This window comes from Chenopodium album, chromosome 10 (genome assembly GCF_948465745.1).
Source record: "Chenopodium album chromosome 10, dcCheAlbu1.1, whole genome shotgun sequence".
NCBI lineage: Eukaryota > Viridiplantae > Streptophyta > Magnoliopsida > Caryophyllales > Amaranthaceae > Chenopodium > Chenopodium album.
This window is the reverse complement of record NC_137843.1, coordinates 6,576,509-6,594,465: the sequence shown is the minus strand read 5'-3', so window position 1 is coordinate 6,594,465 and position 17,957 is coordinate 6,576,509. Positions and strand designations below refer to the sequence as shown.

Sequence of the window (17,957 nt, the reverse complement as noted above, 5' to 3'; positions counted from 1 at the left end):
GTATTCTTGAGTTATGGAGTAACCTATATATTAAGATATTTTAGAGAAATAACTCAACTAGTTAAGTTAGAGTTCGTTTGGCATTACTGTGGTTTTCTGTTTTTTGATTTTTTTGTTTTTTAAAAGTATATGATATATGCTCCATAATGAATCAAAAATTATTTAAACTTATTAAAATCATGATAATTTTGAAAACTGGCAACTAAAAAGTGGAAACACTTTTTTCTTGTTTCCTATTTTTGGTTTTTGGTTTTCAAAAAAACAGAAAACTGAAAACCAAAAATGATGCCAAACAAGCCCTTAATAATTGAAGTTCATGATTGATTTATATACTCTATCACATGTCTTAATATGAGAGCTAATTGGGCTTATAATGTGGAGGACGAGTCTCCTCATACCCACTGCTAAATAAATTTCACTTGAACCTATCATGTTAGAAGACGAAAGGTTAACTGATGAATGAAGCTTAAGATTGGTTTAATGTATTATTTACTTTATTTTTTAAAGTGTTACACTTTGACTAGACACATAATTTTAGGTAATTTATATTAACTTTAATATATAAATATAAGTGTGTGGTATAGTGGATTATTGAAAAATTTAAAGAAAAGATAAAGACATCAGTGAAAGTAACAATTTAATGATAAATAAGGAATGTTGGAGGATAGAAATAACTTTCATAAAAAAAAAAGTTGTAGTGAATATGTCTGGGGATCATGGGAAAGTGAGACGTAATTTTAATACTTTCTCTGCTATATATTATTAATTGTAAGTTTGGCGTATTATTTGTAAGACATAAAAAATTCTAAAGTTGCAACTAATATATAATATGTAATGAAGAAAGTATTAAATATTGTAAGTTGTAATAAAAGAAATTGTAACACTTATAAAAATTATGAAAATGTTGAATTAATTTTTTTTTTCTTGAGTCTCTTTCAAAATAAATAAATAAGTTTGGTTGACGAGTCTGTATATCCTCCGGCCATATGCTTATGCAATTAAGGAGTAATGAATGGAGATAATTAAGCTGAACCAAAATCTAAAGTGAAAGGAGAGTCCAATGGCAGAATCAGTAGTTTCGTTTGCTGCAGAACACATAAAAAGCCTGATTGAAGCGGATTTATTTGATGTGTTGAAAGAAGCTAAGGCCGTGCAAGAGGAGCTAGCCAGCATTGAGCAGTTCCTGCTTCAAGTCTGTGAGAAGAAGGAACTAGCCAACAAGAAGGAATTTCTCTTATGGTTACCAAAGCTAAGAAGACTAGCTTACGATGCAGAGGATGTAGTTGATACTTACATCTCTGATGCTAAATCATACAGTAACATAAGCCGTGGACTACTCAAGATGTACAAGGCCAGCCAAACCTCGAAAGAGTTGAGCAGGCTGCGTAAGCAGATGGAGAAGGTGATGGAGGAGATGCAAAAACAATATAGTAATGGGTTCGATGGAGACTCGGAGAAAGAAAAACAAGGGCAGACCACCACAGAATCAGACAAGGAAAAACAAGGGCAGACTACGGAGTCAGAGAAAGAAATAGGAGGCTTGGAAGAAGAAGAGATAGAAAAGAAAGAAATTGAAGGGTACAACTACGCCAATGTGAGCACAGATGAAGATGAAGATGAAGAGATAGAAGAGGAGTACACGACGGAGACAAAGGTGGCCGGATCAAGGGGCTCACAGCAGTCTAACAAGGGACATCGCCAAGCCGACGATGAGTTTGTGGTTGGCATCGAGAAGGATGTAGAGAGGCTGGTGAAAATGTTAACAGCTCCGAAAGGAAAAGCCCCTCTTGATGCGCTTGCTATAGTAGGCATGGGAGGTGCTGGAAAAACAACTCTTGCAAGGAACATTTACAACCACCCAAGGGTCAAGAAGCATTTCAAGTATCAAGTGTGGGTGCCTCTACCTCAAAGATGGACAACTTCTGAGGTGGTTTCTACGATATCAAATGAAATACACATGAATAAGCTCCGGTTTGAGTGCCAACATCACCACGGCGAGTCTGAGCATGATTATCTAGTCCGAAGTTGCTTGAGAATGAGAAAATGCCTCGTTGTACTGGACGATGTATGGGATTGGGAATCCCTCCGGGACCTAATCCCCAAGTTAATCAAACGTGAGAATGAGAACCATCAACAGACTGTCTGGGATTACTGTACGAATGATTATGATATAACCAAGATTGTGATCACTAGCCGATACCAACACCCTCGTGAACCCCCCAACACCCCCTCCTTGAAGATAGATAAGATTGAGTGGTATTTCCATGAGGTACAACTCCTTAGTAAAGATAATGGGTGGGATCTATTTAAAAAGGTATCTAGTAGTGATAATGGTAAAGAGCTAGCCCAAGAATACAGCGGTTTGGCAACCGAGATGTTAAGGAAGTGTGGAGGTCTACCGTTAGCCATAGTGGCCTTAGGTAAGCTCCTTAAGACTAAGGACTCGCTCCAAGATTGGGAAAGGGTGTTTTCGCTATTAGTAAGCAAAGAAGGTCCAAATGATCTATACCTTCCTGTCAATGACATATTGGCCTTAAGCTACGATGATCTGCATTACAACTTGAAACCGTGCTTTCTCTATTTCGGCCTCTTCCCAGAAGATTTCTTGATCAAAGCCGGAACATTGATCAGGATGTGGATCGCGGAGGGCTTTGTGAAAAAACAAGACAAGGATAATAAAATTAAAACAAGAGAAATTTCCGAAGGTGAAGCAGCAAGACAGCTCCTGCAGAAGCTAATTGACCACACAATGGTTCAAGTAGTCAGCAGGAATTATACAGGGAAAGTCAAGACTTTGCGAGTTCATGATATCATGAGGGATCTTTGTATCAAAAAAGCCCAGGAGATAGACTTTCTCACTGTATGTTCAGAGTCTGATCAAATAACAAACATCAATTCACGTCGAGCTGCTATGAATCTTAGGTATGATTTACACTTTAATTACATTCACGATAATCAATTTTTTTGACTTATATTTTTGCAATTATTTCCATTTTCCACATATATTTCTAATTTGTATGCATTAACCAATCCATGAATAGATACATATAGAAACATGTATATTAAGATAGTTGATTTATTTATGTACTCGAATGCTAATAATAAGCTTGAGCTACAGATCAAGTACGATATATAATGTCCATAAAACACTGAAGAATATGAGGATCGGAGTAACCTCCAAATTTTACATTATTAAGATAGGTAAGATGAATTAGACTTCTACGTCAAACTTTGCTTGATTAAGGCTTTATAATTAAGTAATTAGGAACCATTCATATAAGACAAAGCTTATTCAATTAAGCAAAATAAGGTGTCATATCATACTTTACAAACCTACCCGTAGATTCTTCCCAAAGCACAGTTTTCTTTCAAACTTCCTTGTCAAAGTTCTCAGCATTATTTGGTTTCTTAACTTTTAAATACAATTGTGACACTTGTAACGATAATCATTCATCAAACGTAGTTTAATGATATAATGTACTTAAAATAATCCGTAGAAAATTATATACATGTGAAATTATCCGCATCTTCCGTTAATCACAGAGGAAATTTCTTAGAAATTGCCAACAATAAATAAAATAAAGCATGACAATTTCATTAATGATAACATAATATAATTGCTTGCTGACATTAACGAACTTGATCGAGCTTTGACCTTAAATGCCAACCACCAAAATATATACTAGTACAAAGTATAGCCAAAAATTAAATGGCCTCTAATTTGAAGTTGGTAAGATTAATGATCTTAGGCCGGATTAATGATTTAATCTGTTATTTAACAATCCTTTAAATCAAGCTTTAACGGGTCAAACTTGGGAAAATTCAAGTTCCTAAAATGGTTACTGTATGTTCTAGAGAGGTACCTAATAGATGGAAACCATTACATAAAAGAGTAAAAGGTAATGGTAATTGTTATTTGAGTTTTATAACCAAACACTTGACAATGATAATATTTAATTGAATTCGTTTCCAATCCAAAAAAACACTTTTACCAAACATGCTCTTAAGTACCAAAGTCATATTCTTCTAATCATATTTATGTTATTTTAATTTGACCGTTTTTGGTTTTAAGCTGAAAGCTGAATTTGATTGTGTTAGTTGATTTTGACTACTTGATTGTATTAACTAATTTGACAAACTTATTTTTTTTTAGCTGGTTGTATAATAAAAGTGTTCGGTAAATAGCTGATTGTTTAAAATTGTTTGAATATGTGAAATGATAAATAAGTTAATTGTGTGTGTAGTGGGGGGGGGGGGGGGGAGGGGTAGGTAGTTGAGATAGATTTTTAAATTAAATGGGGGCATAAGCTAACGTGTGGTCATAATGCATGATCTGTGCACCATGCGCATGGTGCACCCGGTTAAATAAAAAAAAATTCGGAAAGAACATTCAGTTGTTTGAAAAAGAACATTAAGGTTTTTGAAAAAGAACATGTTTATGTTTAACAAAGAACATGCATTACAAAAGAACAGGAAGACATTACAAAAAAAAACATGATAAAAACTTTATTAAAATTTCATGAAAAATTACACATTAACGGAAAAATCTTTATAAAAGATAATATTTCCCCAAAAATAGTTTTCTTTTCTCCAAAAATTCAACTTTTCATAATAATTTTAGTTTCTCTCTCTAAAATTATTTTCAACTAAAAGTAATTTAAGATTTCATTTTCAAATTAAATTTCAAAATTCATAATAACATATGTTAAAAGAACATAAGTTATAATGTAAAGAACATATCAACGTATATATATAGGTATGCGCTTTGTCAAACATAAGTATGCGCTTTGTCAAACATAAGTATGTGCTTTGTCAAACAACAATATGTTCTTTCTGCCTTTTGGGCGCACCATGCGCATGGTGCACCCTGGTGTACTATCCTATTTTCAGGTCAAATAAGCTATTTACCAAACATGACATTTATCGTTTTTGGTATACTTAATTACTCATATGGTGACATGCATTTTCCACGCAGCAAGTGCTCAACTCCTCCGCTGGAGAATTCACATCTGAGATCTCTATTTCTACATGATTACGAAGGAGTTGGGAAACATGGTAATAAAGGGAAGCAGAAGGAAATAATATTGAACTTGGCGCTTGTGTGTGAGAAGTTTAAGTTGCTAAGAGTGTTAGATATCAATGGAATCAAAACCTCCGATGGTGTGATGCCAAAAGAAATAGGCAACTTGATTCATTTGCGATATCTAAGAATACGGTCGACAAACATAAGAGAACTACCTAGGACCATTGGCAAGTTGCGCAATTTATTGACCTTAGACTATTGGGATGTTTCGGTTGATAATTGTGGGATAAGACTGCCTAATGTGTTGTCTAAGTTGAGGAAGCTAAGGCATTTGTATCTGCCGAATGAAATGACTAACACGAAGGAGAGCTTGAAGTTGCATACGATCAAGGATCTACAAACGTTGTGGGGTGTAAGAGGCGGAAATTGGATGATCAAAGAGATGGCAAAATTGAGCACCAAAATTAGCAAGTTGTACATACAAGGAATATCAAGTCCTGAACAAATGAAATCTGTATTAGATTGTAGCCTGATAAAGGCAGAGGATTCTAAGCTTTATTCACTGGCTTTGGAGTGGTATGGTTTTACTTTCGAGGGACTTAAAGCATTGAACTTAGAAACTGATAAGAGTAAATTGATAAAAGTGAGATTGATGGGAAAAGCACCAAAATCCCTTTTATTTCCCTCTACACTCAACAAATTAGAGCTGTATTACACTCAACTTCAACTATCGGAGAGTATGGAGGCTTTAGGGAAGCTTCCGAACTTGAAGTTCCTAAGATTAGCCAAGGATTCCTTTATAGGGAAGGAATGGAAAGTAATGGAAAATTCATTTCCGGAACTTGAAAATCTGAAGCTGTTTGATTTGCCAAAGTTGGAGAAATGGGAGGTGTCAAAGGAGTCCATGAAAAAACTCAACAAGTTGACAATATCCACTTGCACCAGTCTAAAAGGAATGCCAGAAGAAATGAAACCCTTTGATAAGTTTGAGAGACTGAAGACTAAAAACATGCCGACTAATTTCATTGACAATCTTCAGTCAAACGACACCAAGGCACACAGTATTGCAAGAAAACTCTACAGCACTATCCTGAACATCTTTAGTATTGCAACTAGAAATTTACATGTATTGAAAAGTGTCATGTATGCGATTTGTATTATTCTTTTTACATATGTGCTGTGGTTGACATGGTTCAAGGCAAGATAGATATGTCAAGTGAAACCAAGGCTTTGGCTTAAAAACAGAAGCATGCCCGTGCTAGGAAGTCTGATCCACCAGGAGGCGGAAGCTAGGCAGAAACAAGCATAGAATTAAGCCAGACCACCAGACACGACCCTGCAGTGGGGGGTGGCAAGTCCTTGAAGGCCATTTTGGCTGACATCAGAAAGTCCATGTGTAATAATTTTACTCATTTCAACTTTACTTAACAATGCAATTTGTTTTTTTTTTTTTTTTTTTTTTTTTTTACTAATGCTTTGGTTTGGTTCCAAGTTTCCAACAATAAGTTGGTGTCTTATAATTAAATGTATGGTTTTGTCTTTCTTTGCTTATATTACATGCCAAGTTGTTTTTGTTCATTATCTAGTCTTGCAAGCTCTGATTAAATCCAAAACACAACAATCATTATGATATAAGAGAAGTTTAACAAATTGAACATTTTTTATGCTGACGCAAAAGGTTATTATACTTTCCTATACAATATTGCCTCTTTATCCTTTATAGCTTATCCCCAAATTTTTACTCATTTTCCTTATTTTTTTCATAAATTTCTTACCCTGTTTTGTTTCTGTTGTATCTACTTCAAAACAAAATTAATCACCCATGCACTCAATACAATTCTTACTAAAAAGGAAGAAATAAAATGGATGAAGGGAGAATAGAAATGGTACAGAGAAAGTGAAAGGTGTGTTTTGTTCACCTTAAGAAAGATAACAGGGCTAATCGAGTCCAATCAAATGTGCAACTAACATTAACCGCAGGGCTGACAATCAGGTCTAATAAGTCAAGTTCAGGTGAAAATCGAAACATAGGAAAGCCAACAGATATACTGGTAATTTGAGTTCAATCTACAGAGGTAGGTACTAAAATGGTGATAAAAATGTAACTATTCTCTTTATTCACTATTAAAAAAAAGGAAGAGAAAAAAGTGTCAATTGTTCTGAAAAGAAACAAAGGGAGAAATTCACCTTTGTTTCTGTTTTATCAAGCTCATCTTCATCTTGCTGAGTAAAAAAGGAAAAAACAAGGTGGTGGTATGTGGGTGGGGGGAATATTGAATCATTTAGAAAGAACTCAAGATTCTCAGAAACACGTTAGTCCCAAAGTAAAAAAAATCTCATACCTTATCTTGCATTGTATATTGAAATATTGTCCCTCTGCATTTACAAAGAGCCACGAGTATTTAAGAACTCTAATGACCTGGGTTCCAGGCTGTTAGCCTGTATGATGCCTCTATATCAAAATAATACAGAGTAGGGGTATAATTTATTTGAGAAACTTGTCCAAATTGTTATTTTTCTATACTCAGATTTATTTATTAGACCTATCAAATGAGCTGACCAAGTATGACCTTTCAAAGAAAGTAAAACAACAGTTAAAAAAATTCAGTTCAGAGGTAATTCTGCTACCTCTAAGATTAGGCAACGGTTTACATATCTTAGAAACTGTACTGCTGAAAAGTAACCCTCTCTTAACAAGTACAATTCAATATTCTTGCATCAGCTTCACCTAAAATTTGTAAAGACTTAAAAAAATGGCAGCGGATGAAGTTGTATGGAATAAGCTTACAAAAATCTTGGAGGATGAATCGCTGCTCAATGCAATGAATCCTCTCAAGAAGTTGAAGAAATCAGTGAAGAAGGCTAAAAATGCTATGGCAGCACAGCAAGAGAACAACGACAAAAATCACAATGTGCTCAAGAACCTTGGGGCTTTACTCTATCAAGCTGATGATCTTCTTGATGAAATCCAAACTTTTAAGCAAAATACTGGTAGCGGATTCTCTAGAAAGGTTGGCCTTTTATTCTCACATCATAACCCGCTTTTTTACCCTAATAGAATGGGTGAGCGAGTTAAGAGAATAAGCCAAAAGATAGGAGAGCTTACGAATCAGTTGCACTACTATGAGCCTGAGCCTGAGCCTGAGCCTGGGCTTCAGGGGCAGTCGACATCAGAGCCTGAACATCAGCCTCAAACGGCTCAGAATGAAACAGAGCATACCCGGGATTTCAAGCTTGCTAAAAACGAATTCATTGGTAGGAAATCTGATACAAAAGAGATCATAAAGATGCTGCTGCGACCAAAGACACAAATTACAAACAATGTTACGGCCATCCCCATATTTGGTACGCCAGGAATAGGAAAGTCAACTTTGGCCAAGTTAGTGTATGATGATATAAAGGTCAGCAGTCATTTTGACTTAAAAATCTGGATTCGAGTGTCAGGGATCACTGACGAAGCAGAAATTGTGCGAGAAATTGTTGAGTCTTGTACAAATTGGTCTAATGATAACAGAAGCTCCAGACTCACCAACATTCCCCATTCCCGATTTTATGATCTTTTTGGGTGTCAGAATGATGATAGATCAGCAATTCCTCCAAATGATAGTAGTAGCAATAATGAAAAAGACATCTCTAAGCGCCGACTTCAAAAAGAGATTGAGGGGAAACTCTATCTACTCATCCTAGATGATGCCTCCAACAAAAAATGGGATGATTTGAAAAAATTGTTAGCTGGAGGTGCAAGAGGAAGTCATATTTTGGTGACTACGCGGTCTAAAGAAATTGCAGATCTATCAAAAACTGAAGGAGTTGAGTCTTACGAACTAAAAGGTCTGCAAAAGCCACATACTTGGTCTTTGTTCAAAACATTTGCATTTGGCAACACAGACAGTCCAAGGGAATCAGATGCATTCAAAAGTATAGGGGAACAAATTGCTAACAAATGCAAAGGTGTTCCGCTTACAATAAAGGTTGCAGCAAGTCTTATGTACGGGAAACTTATAGAAGACTGGGTGTGTTTCCATGACAACATACCTAATAATCCGGAAAAGGAGGAAGACATCATGAACCATGTCTTAGAAAAGAGCTACACTGCCCTTCCAGTGCACCTGAAGGCTTGCTTTGGCTATTGCTCCTTGTTTCCTGATGATTTTAATCTCAACAAGCACGATCTGATTAGTCTCTGGACAGCACAGGGATACGTTGACCAACAATTGAACCAGAGCTTGGAAGATGTTGCAGAGAAGTACTTTCTTGAATTGTCTCGGCGCTGCTTCTTTGAGGATGTGAGCACTAATGATTTGGGGAACATTTTGACCTGTAAGATGCATCATATTATGTGTAACTTGGCCCGTCAACACACAGCTGGGGTTGTAAATATGTATGTGAAAGGTTCAAGAGCCAACCAAGTTCTAGATTCAGCATGTAAACATATTTCTTTTGGAGATTCTCCAACAAAGATTGCACCATCCATAGTTCATGCTCAACTACGGACACTAATGTCAGTCAAGGAACCAGATTCTGACACAAAGATGGATTCATTGGTGTGTGATAGACTGATCTCCAGGTCAAAATGCCTCAGGGTGCTGGACTTCCATGATCTAGGGATACAGGAATTGCCAGTTTCCATTGGCAAGCTCATCCATTTGAGATACCTAGATCTCTCGAAGAATGGACTAATCACTCTTCCAAAGTCGATTACAGAACTGTACAACTTGCAGACACTGAAGCTTAACTCATGCTTGAGGCTAAAAAGATTCTCCGGAAACTTTGGAAAACTAGTCAATCTTCAACGTTTTGAGGTTGATGAGTGTGATAGCCTGGCTAGCATGCCCATCGGTTTAGAGAAACTAACTCAGCTTCAGACACTGAGTCGGTTTGTAGTCAGCAAGGATTGTTCCACAGAGCTAGAAGTTCTATATAAACTGGTGAATTTGAAAGGACGACTGGAAATCCAGCTGTCTGGAGATTGGGAAGCCAACATAACCGAACCTCAGGAGACAGAATTGCAAATAAAAAACCACCTTGAGGAATTGAAGATAAGCTGGGCAAAAACAGGTTCAGAAAATACATCTTATCTGCAGCTACTAAAGCAGCTCCAACCAACTTCGAAACTGAGAATCCTTCGCATAGGAGGATATAAAGGGGGGCACTTTCCAGATTGGTTAAATAGAAACATGTTGTCTTGTCTCTCCTATTTAGAGGTTATCAGCGTTGAGGGATGTGACGAATGCCAGAATCTTCCACCATTTGGTAAGCTTCGGTCTCTTAGAAAACTCACTCTAAGACACATGGCTAGTGTAAAATATGTGGAAGGACCAGAAGAGGATGGCAGCGAATCATTTTTTCCATGTCTTGAAGAACTTACCCTCCACAACTTCTACAACCTGGAACAATGGCGGGAAGATACGGTGATAGTACCAGGGCAGGGTCAAACTCGACACTTCCCTAGACTTAAGAAATTAAAGATGAGGAACTGCCCAAAAATGAGATCTATGCCTTTGTTCAAGGAAGTTTTAGACCTTGACCTCCGCAATATCGATCAAATTTTGTTAGAAGAATTTGCCAAGGCATCCAAAAAAAAATCTATAATCAACAACCTGCAGATTAAGGAATGCCACAACCTGAAGAGCTTCAGAGTGGTCAGAAAGGGGCTAGGAGGCCTTCCTGCCCTAAAACAGCTAGTGGTTGAAAGGTGCGATGCACTAAATTCGTTGACCTCAGAGCTGAAATACCTCACCTCATTAGAGAGGTTGGAGATTTCCAGCTGCAAAAATCTCAATCTTTCTAACAGTGATATTACTGAATCAGACGACAGTAACACCGTAACATGGATATCAAGCAAAATAATTTATCTTGCTGATGAACTCTCAAGAAATTCATGGAGATCGTTGAAATGTCTTCTCCATTTGAACCTCCGAGATATACCAAAGATGGAGACACTTCCAGAGGGGGTGAAACATGTAAGAAGTCTCAGATCCCTGTGGATATCAGCTTGCCCTGCCTTGAAAGCACTGCCAGAGTGGATTGGTAGCCTGACTGCACTACAGCACCTTCGAATTGAGAACTGCAAAAGTCTTACAGCACTTCCAGATGGGATCAAGGATGTAAAATCCCTGATGAAAGTTGAGATTACCGAATGCCCAGAACTATTGAAACGCTGCAAAGAGCACACAGGGGAAGACTGGGACAAGATCAAACATGCTCAGGTTTTGCTCCATAAATCATGGCGTTATGGACTCATGTCAGAGCAAGGAGCCCAACAGAACAGATCTAATGTCCAGACAATTACTGATGTTAAGTACTTCATTGTCCCCGTTATAGCTGCAGGTATATAATGTTTAGTGATTTTAAATTTCACTCTTTTTTTTTTACAACAAATTTCAAATTTAGTGTTTTTTTCTCTTTTTTTTTTTTTTTTTTTTTGGGAGGGGAGGCAGAAGATGGGGTTGGGGATTTTGTTTAAAATATTAGCTCAGTCCTCTTGCAGAAGCCGTGGGCTGACGCATCATTACACAACTACACAAGGAATGCAGAGGCTGCGTGCACAATGTAATATGTTGGTGCATCAAAAGAAAAGTACACAAAAGGAATAGAACAAGCCATTAATGTCAATGCTTCAGAGTAGCTAATGGTCAATATTGCGACAGCATTATCCTTCTGTAGTGACATTTTATTTTCTGAAACTTTAATTGTTTTACACCTTAATCTTTTTCAAATGAAGAGATCGTCAAATTAAACTTCTTTCTTCTTTTCTCCCCCGTTTGTTTTGGCAATTGTTAAAAAAGTAGTTGCATTATTTCTCTAATCATGGCATTTTCTGTATTTAATCATGGTGTAGTGTTTTTTTTTTTTTGGACGGGATGGTGTAGTTTATTAAACAGCAGTTGGCAAGGTGACTCAGTGCGCATATATAGCAATAGATGTGAGTAATTAACAGGTAATATAAGCATTTCAGCAAATCGTTTAGGTTGTCTTTAGATACTCGCATTTCATTTAAAATCATTGATTTCAATTCCAGAATTTCAATTTCTAGAATTTAATTCCAAGTTTCTTGTTTGGCAAATTAAGAGTTTCAAATTTGGAATTTCAAATTCCAAAAACTTGTTTGGGGAAACAAAGGAATTCAGATCCTTTTTCTAATCTTTGTTTTTTTTTTTTCTTTTCTTTTTTTTTCACCATTAATTTCCAGAATTCTGTTTTGCTTTTTTTTTTTCCCCAAAAATATAAATTTTAGCACGAGATAAAAACGAGCGAAGAACGAAATTAAACAACCAAAAATTAGGGGAAAATCGAAACCCTAATTTCATCAAATTGACAAAATTAAACAACCAAAAATTCGGGGAAAATCGAAAGCTTATCACACAGATCAAAAAGAGGGTAAGAGTAGAGAAATTCAAAAGCCACTACAAAGGAGGATTAAGGTACACTTTAATGGAGGATTCAAGGTACGCTTCAATGGCGAAGAAAGCTCAAAAGCCACTACAATGGAGGATTAAGGTACGCATCAATGGCAGAGAAAGCTCACACATCGCTTCAATGGAGAATTAACAGAACACGTTGACGGAGGAAAGAAAGCTCACTAGTTATTTTAATGGAGAAGAACATGTTGCTTGATAGTAGAGAAGTCACGATCTTCTTCAATGGAGGAGAGGGAAAATAGAATACCCAGCCCTTAGGAGAGAGAATTTGGGAAATTAGGCATAGGAGAGAGAGTTGGGCTTTTTTTTCACTGAATGTTGGAATTTGGAATGACAGCTTTGCAGTTGGAATTTCAATTCAATCAAAATTAACTTAAGTTTTAATAAACTTGGATAGTTGGATTTGGGCCAAATCCAATTTCCAAATTTAGAGTAAATCCAAACAATGTAATTGGGCCAAATCCAGAATTTCAAATGAAATTATGGTTCCCAAACAGGCCATTAAGAAAATTTCACAATTTGGCAAGTATAAAGGTCTTTCTCCTTAGGTCAACAAATTGCACCTTGTTTATAATTAATTTATTGTTTCTTGTTCAAATTAATACAGAGTTCTTTCATAAAAAAAAAAAATTAAAAAAAAAAAAAATCTTATGATCTACTCCCTCTGTCCCTTATTAATAGTCCCTTGTGTCTAAATTTAAATCTTAAAATGATAATCCCATTTGCTTTTTTCAAGTACCATCAATATGTACATCAAAATTCTCTCCAATTTGCAACAATATTTGTGTAAATTTAACTTATTTTGTTTTTCCATATACTTTTTATTACTTTTTCTCTCTACTTTTTTGCATACCCAATGTAAATTTACCTTTTCAATATACTTTACTACTTCTTATTTATTTTTATTAATTTCCCTGAAAATTGCTCATAAGGGACGGAGGGAGTATAATAATTTTGACAGCATTTTCTTTCTGCAATGATATAAAGGACATAATTTCTAGACCCTTGTGTTTTTATTTCCTTGATTGTGTCACGTGAAAAAACACTTATCCACTTGAGTTAAGCTCCCCTGTCAGTTTACTTTTCTTATTTCCCTTTACCTTAGGGTGAAGCTGTACTATACATAATACTCTGTAATCAATAACTAGTCCTCAACCATCAAATTTTTTTTTTTTTTCCCCTCAAATTACGGCCTTGTTTGGTAACTTGGTAAGTACTTGTAGTTGATACAATAGTTAAGGTAAGTATTTTACCTAATATTGTATTATATTAGATCTATAAGCATATACCAGTAGGCATTAGCCTATTATGGTGTAGCAATTAGCAATTTATTCCTATACATGCCTTCACTATTGGAACACAAAATAAATATTGAATAATTAGCAAGAGCAACCTTTTGGACACTAGAATTTTGAAACTGTATGGTTATAGACCATGTTTAAAATTTAGCATTTTTTAATGCTCTAAAATAAGTTATTTTCCAAGCTGCTCAAACTCTGCAGCTTTGAGCTAAAGTACAATTACGTTACAGTGAGAAGAATAAGTTGGGCAAAAAGGGTATAGCATACGACTAGTCAGATATAATCTTCCCTTAAATATGATGGTGAAAACTTTACAACTCTGTATCTAGAAGCAGAAGAAAGGGGAAATGAAATTACAGTTGGGTAAGAGAGAAAGAAGTAAAGAAACAACAAAACCCAAAGCTGTTGCTGATGGCCAAACTTCCGGGAGCTTTAATCGATCATACACCAGAACGTATATGTATGCCAATGGCAATAGTCAAGATAGTAAGGATACAAAAATAAATAACAGCATGGATCAAAATAGAAATCCCACTGGTGCTCATATTTCCAAACTCCACTATCCTTGTTCTCGCAGGCAGTTGAAACAGCAGCCCTGGCGACAACAATATGAACAGCCCCACAGATACCACCACCGGCCCCCAATCTACCATCATATTTCTCTCTGTTTTTTGTTTCTGACTCCTGCTCTCACTCTCCCTCTGCCTCTCTCGAGTGGCTATTTCTTTTCGTGTCACTCTAGCAAACACCTGTCTTTCTCGAAGTCTTTAAAAAAGTTTAAGGAGAAGGAAAGAATTCCGAGGGAATATGTAGAGCAAATGAGTGGGAATTCCTTGGTGAAGAAGGATAAGAATCAAGGGAAGGAAGACAAGCTAACGAAGGAAAAGAGAAGCAAAAGAAGAGAAGTGGGGTAATAAAAAAAAGCTAAGGAGGGAAGGGATCAGGAAAGGTATAGATGTTTTAAAACACTTAGTGGGTTTGCTTTAGTAGATCAAACAACTGCTTTTCCAATTTACGCTTCACAATATAGTTAAGAATTACTGTCTGTGTGTGTGTTATCTTTTCTTTAATGGGTGCTTTGCCTTTGCTTTAGTTTTCGATCGTCGGAAAAAGCAGCAGGCAATGTGTAAAGTTGTGGACTCAAGACTCGGAATACGTAGGCAAGGCTTCTCTGTTATCTTGAGTTGGCTACTAGGCTGGTTATCAAAAGCTATTTTGTCTAACAAGATTGGTAAAGCTAAACATGATTAGATACAGCAAAGATCCTTTCACATTTTATATGCCACTCATTACTCGAGAGAATGAAAACAGACATATATATGTCATACTTTAATAAAAGGTAAGTTATAATACTCTTAAGGCCAAAACCACGCTATATAATAACACTTGACATATTTTTTATCTAAATGAAGGGAAAAAAAAAACACTCTAACCAGACTACAACCCTCATTTTCTTGGAAGGGGTGTAATATGCAATCATCATTCTATCACAAGGATTCAACCTTAAGACCTCAAGATTACAAAATGAATAATCAACCAATTATATATAAACCTTACTTGGTGAATAAAACAATTGATATTGACTTCGGATTTCTTCTATGTTTCTCATACCAAATAGTACCTACCTTATGTCCAACTTTTAATATCGCGTCTTCATATTAATACATGCTACTAATAAAGACTCACCACTTAGAAAGGTTATACTCCATTCAATAGAATACTGAAACTTAAACTACAGAAAGAAAGGAATCCACTTCTTTTATCCGTCCTTCGTTTGTACTCATTTACTTCCCATGTGATGTGCATGTAATAAATTACTCCCTCCATTCCTAAATAAAAACTAAATTTTTCCAAAAAATTATTATCCCTAATTAAAAACTTGTCTTTCATATGGGTGAGAATGTGGGATATGTCATCCACTAACTTCTATTCTTTAATCAACTTAGTTTAACAAAATATGTAATGTCACTATATTTTTTCACTTCCCCAAAAACAATAAACTATTCTCACTGTCTTTTTTTATTCAACTATAATCAACTATTCCTTGCCAAAATTCCTCTCCTAAAACCTTCATGTCTATGAAAAAGGTTTTTTTTTTTTTTTTAAGAAACAGAGGTAATATTTTCATTTTGTGTATTAAAACTGTAGCAAGACAAAATATATAAACCTACATTACCTACTGGAAACTAGCAGCCTAACACTATCTCTATTGGTACTCAATCAGCACATTACCAATTCAAATAAGCCAACAATAAGTACTACTTTAAATAAAACACAATATTCATAAACAAAATCAACAGCTAATAAGTTATATATAAAAACTACTTTTAATTATTACCATATTTAGAAAGAAAGCATTGAAGATGCTCTAGATGAGGACAAACTGGTTTTCTTTTAGAGGCTAACTTGAGACAAAAGCAAAAGCTAGAGTGCTGGACGGTAACCCTCCACGGGATGTCATCTACCATGAAGTACAGAATCAATCCTAAATCCCTATCAAGTTCCATGATTTCGATCTCGTGATGTTTCCTTCCAGATTGGGTCACCTCTTTTGTCTGAGCACTAATCAAGTTGTATTAGTCTGTCTCTCTCTATCTCCCAATCTACTGACCCAAAAACTATCCTGTATATATAAATGAGACTCTGTTTAATCTCCAAAATATCACACCAATCACCATCAATACATCACTCAAGAAGCCATCTTAAAAATAAAAAAAAATAAAAAATAAAAAAAAAAAAAGGGCAATCAGTAAGGCAGAGAAAGAGAAATGGCAGATTGGGGACCAGTGGTGGTTGCGTTGGTTCTGTTTATTCTGTTGACGCCGGGACTGCTGTTTCAGCTGCCCGGAAAGAACAGAGTTGTGGAGTTTGGAAGCTTGCAGACCAGTGGGATGTCAATAATAGTCCACACCATCATCTACTTCTGCCTCATCACCATTTTCCTAATTGCTGTTGGCGTCCATATATACACCAACTAGTCCTCAATCCTATGCTGAGATTTTCACGTTTCAACTGTCTGCTATTTTGATTTGTTATTTATTGGTTTGTTGGCATTCAAATCCATTACTTTAAGGATGTTTGACACTCCTATAATGTAATCCTTTAAAGATGTTTAATGATATAACAATTTCTATACTAGAGACCACTGAGAAATACTGTGATCTTTAACAATCACGCAATTGCATACACAGTAATCACTTGACAACAAGAGAATGTATTAACTAACGAACAGCAAATTACAAACTATCATGACAACAATAAAGATTTTGCACTCTGCAGATTGATGCGAAATCCATAGTATACCATCAAATATGCTATTGACCTAAAGTTTGTGTTAACAAATAACACCCTTGGCTATGGCAATAGCATAATAGCATATGTAAGCCTGATAGACGCGTAGAACATTAGCATAGCATTTTTACAAATATAATTGTGAGTAATTTAAGCAGAACAACAAAAGCATACTTGACATATCCCACAAAGGAAAAAGAGATTCTACTCTGTTTTTTTAAAATAGCAAGGGGATTCAAAGAAGTTTGTTCAAACTGTAATAGGAAAAAAATGGAGACAAATTTGTTCAGAGTAACAAAACCTTTAACCTAAAAAAGAAAAACTAAATCTGATCTAGCCAAATAATGAATCTAAATTGACCCGAAAAAACAAAAAAAAAAAAAAATATATATATATATATATATATATATATATATATATATATATATATATATATATGAATCAAACCATTTTAAGAAGCGTTACTATAGAGAAAATGCAATATAAAGTACCAATATGCTAATAAATTTAGTAGTTCGTATTAAATATCTAAAATTAACAGTTTAACACTATAGACAAATATAATTGTGGTGTTGTAATAAAAAAGATGGACAAATCAAACCTTAAAACATAAGAAAAAGAGTTGCGGTTCTTTTTACTGTTCAACTTAAGGGTTTGTGCCAAATTGTGTTCACTTACGTTGAAAGGGTCAAAGGGAAACTAGTCAAACTACAACACGCACACACACAGAGTCTGGTCAAACCCTCAAAAGAGATCTAGGCCGTTCAAGTTACTCCAAACCCTCAATAAAATAAAATTAAATTAAATTAAATTAAAATTTAAGAAAAATATAAATAAAATAGAATGAAAAATGGTGCTAGAGTTGAACCCATGTATTTCCATAGACCATTTCTTTCTGATATAGTTATCCCTTCCCAATAG

General features: G+C 35.4%; 2 protein-coding genes across 2 annotated transcripts; both read left to right on the top strand.

Annotated features, from left to right (window-relative positions):
• The first annotated feature begins 1,060 nt into the window (after nucleotides 1-1,060).
• LOC145564661 (putative disease resistance protein At1g50180) lies at nucleotides 1,061-6,230 on the top strand. The gene is made up of 3 exons (XM_081624912.1): nucleotides 1,061-2,210; nucleotides 2,244-2,922; nucleotides 4,976-6,230. Exons 1-3 carry the CDS (start codon nucleotides 1,061-1,063, stop codon nucleotides 6,228-6,230), a joined length of 3,084 nt encoding a protein of 1,027 aa, XP_081481038.1.
• Nucleotides 6,231-8,310: 2,080 nt separating this feature from the next.
• LOC145564660 (putative disease resistance protein RGA3) lies at nucleotides 8,311-11,361 on the top strand. Its single transcript, XM_081624911.1, has one exon. The coding sequence runs from the start codon at nucleotides 8,311-8,313 to the stop codon at nucleotides 11,359-11,361; it is 3,051 nt and encodes a 1,016-aa protein (XP_081481037.1).
• Nucleotides 11,362-17,957: the final 6,596 nt, after the last annotated feature.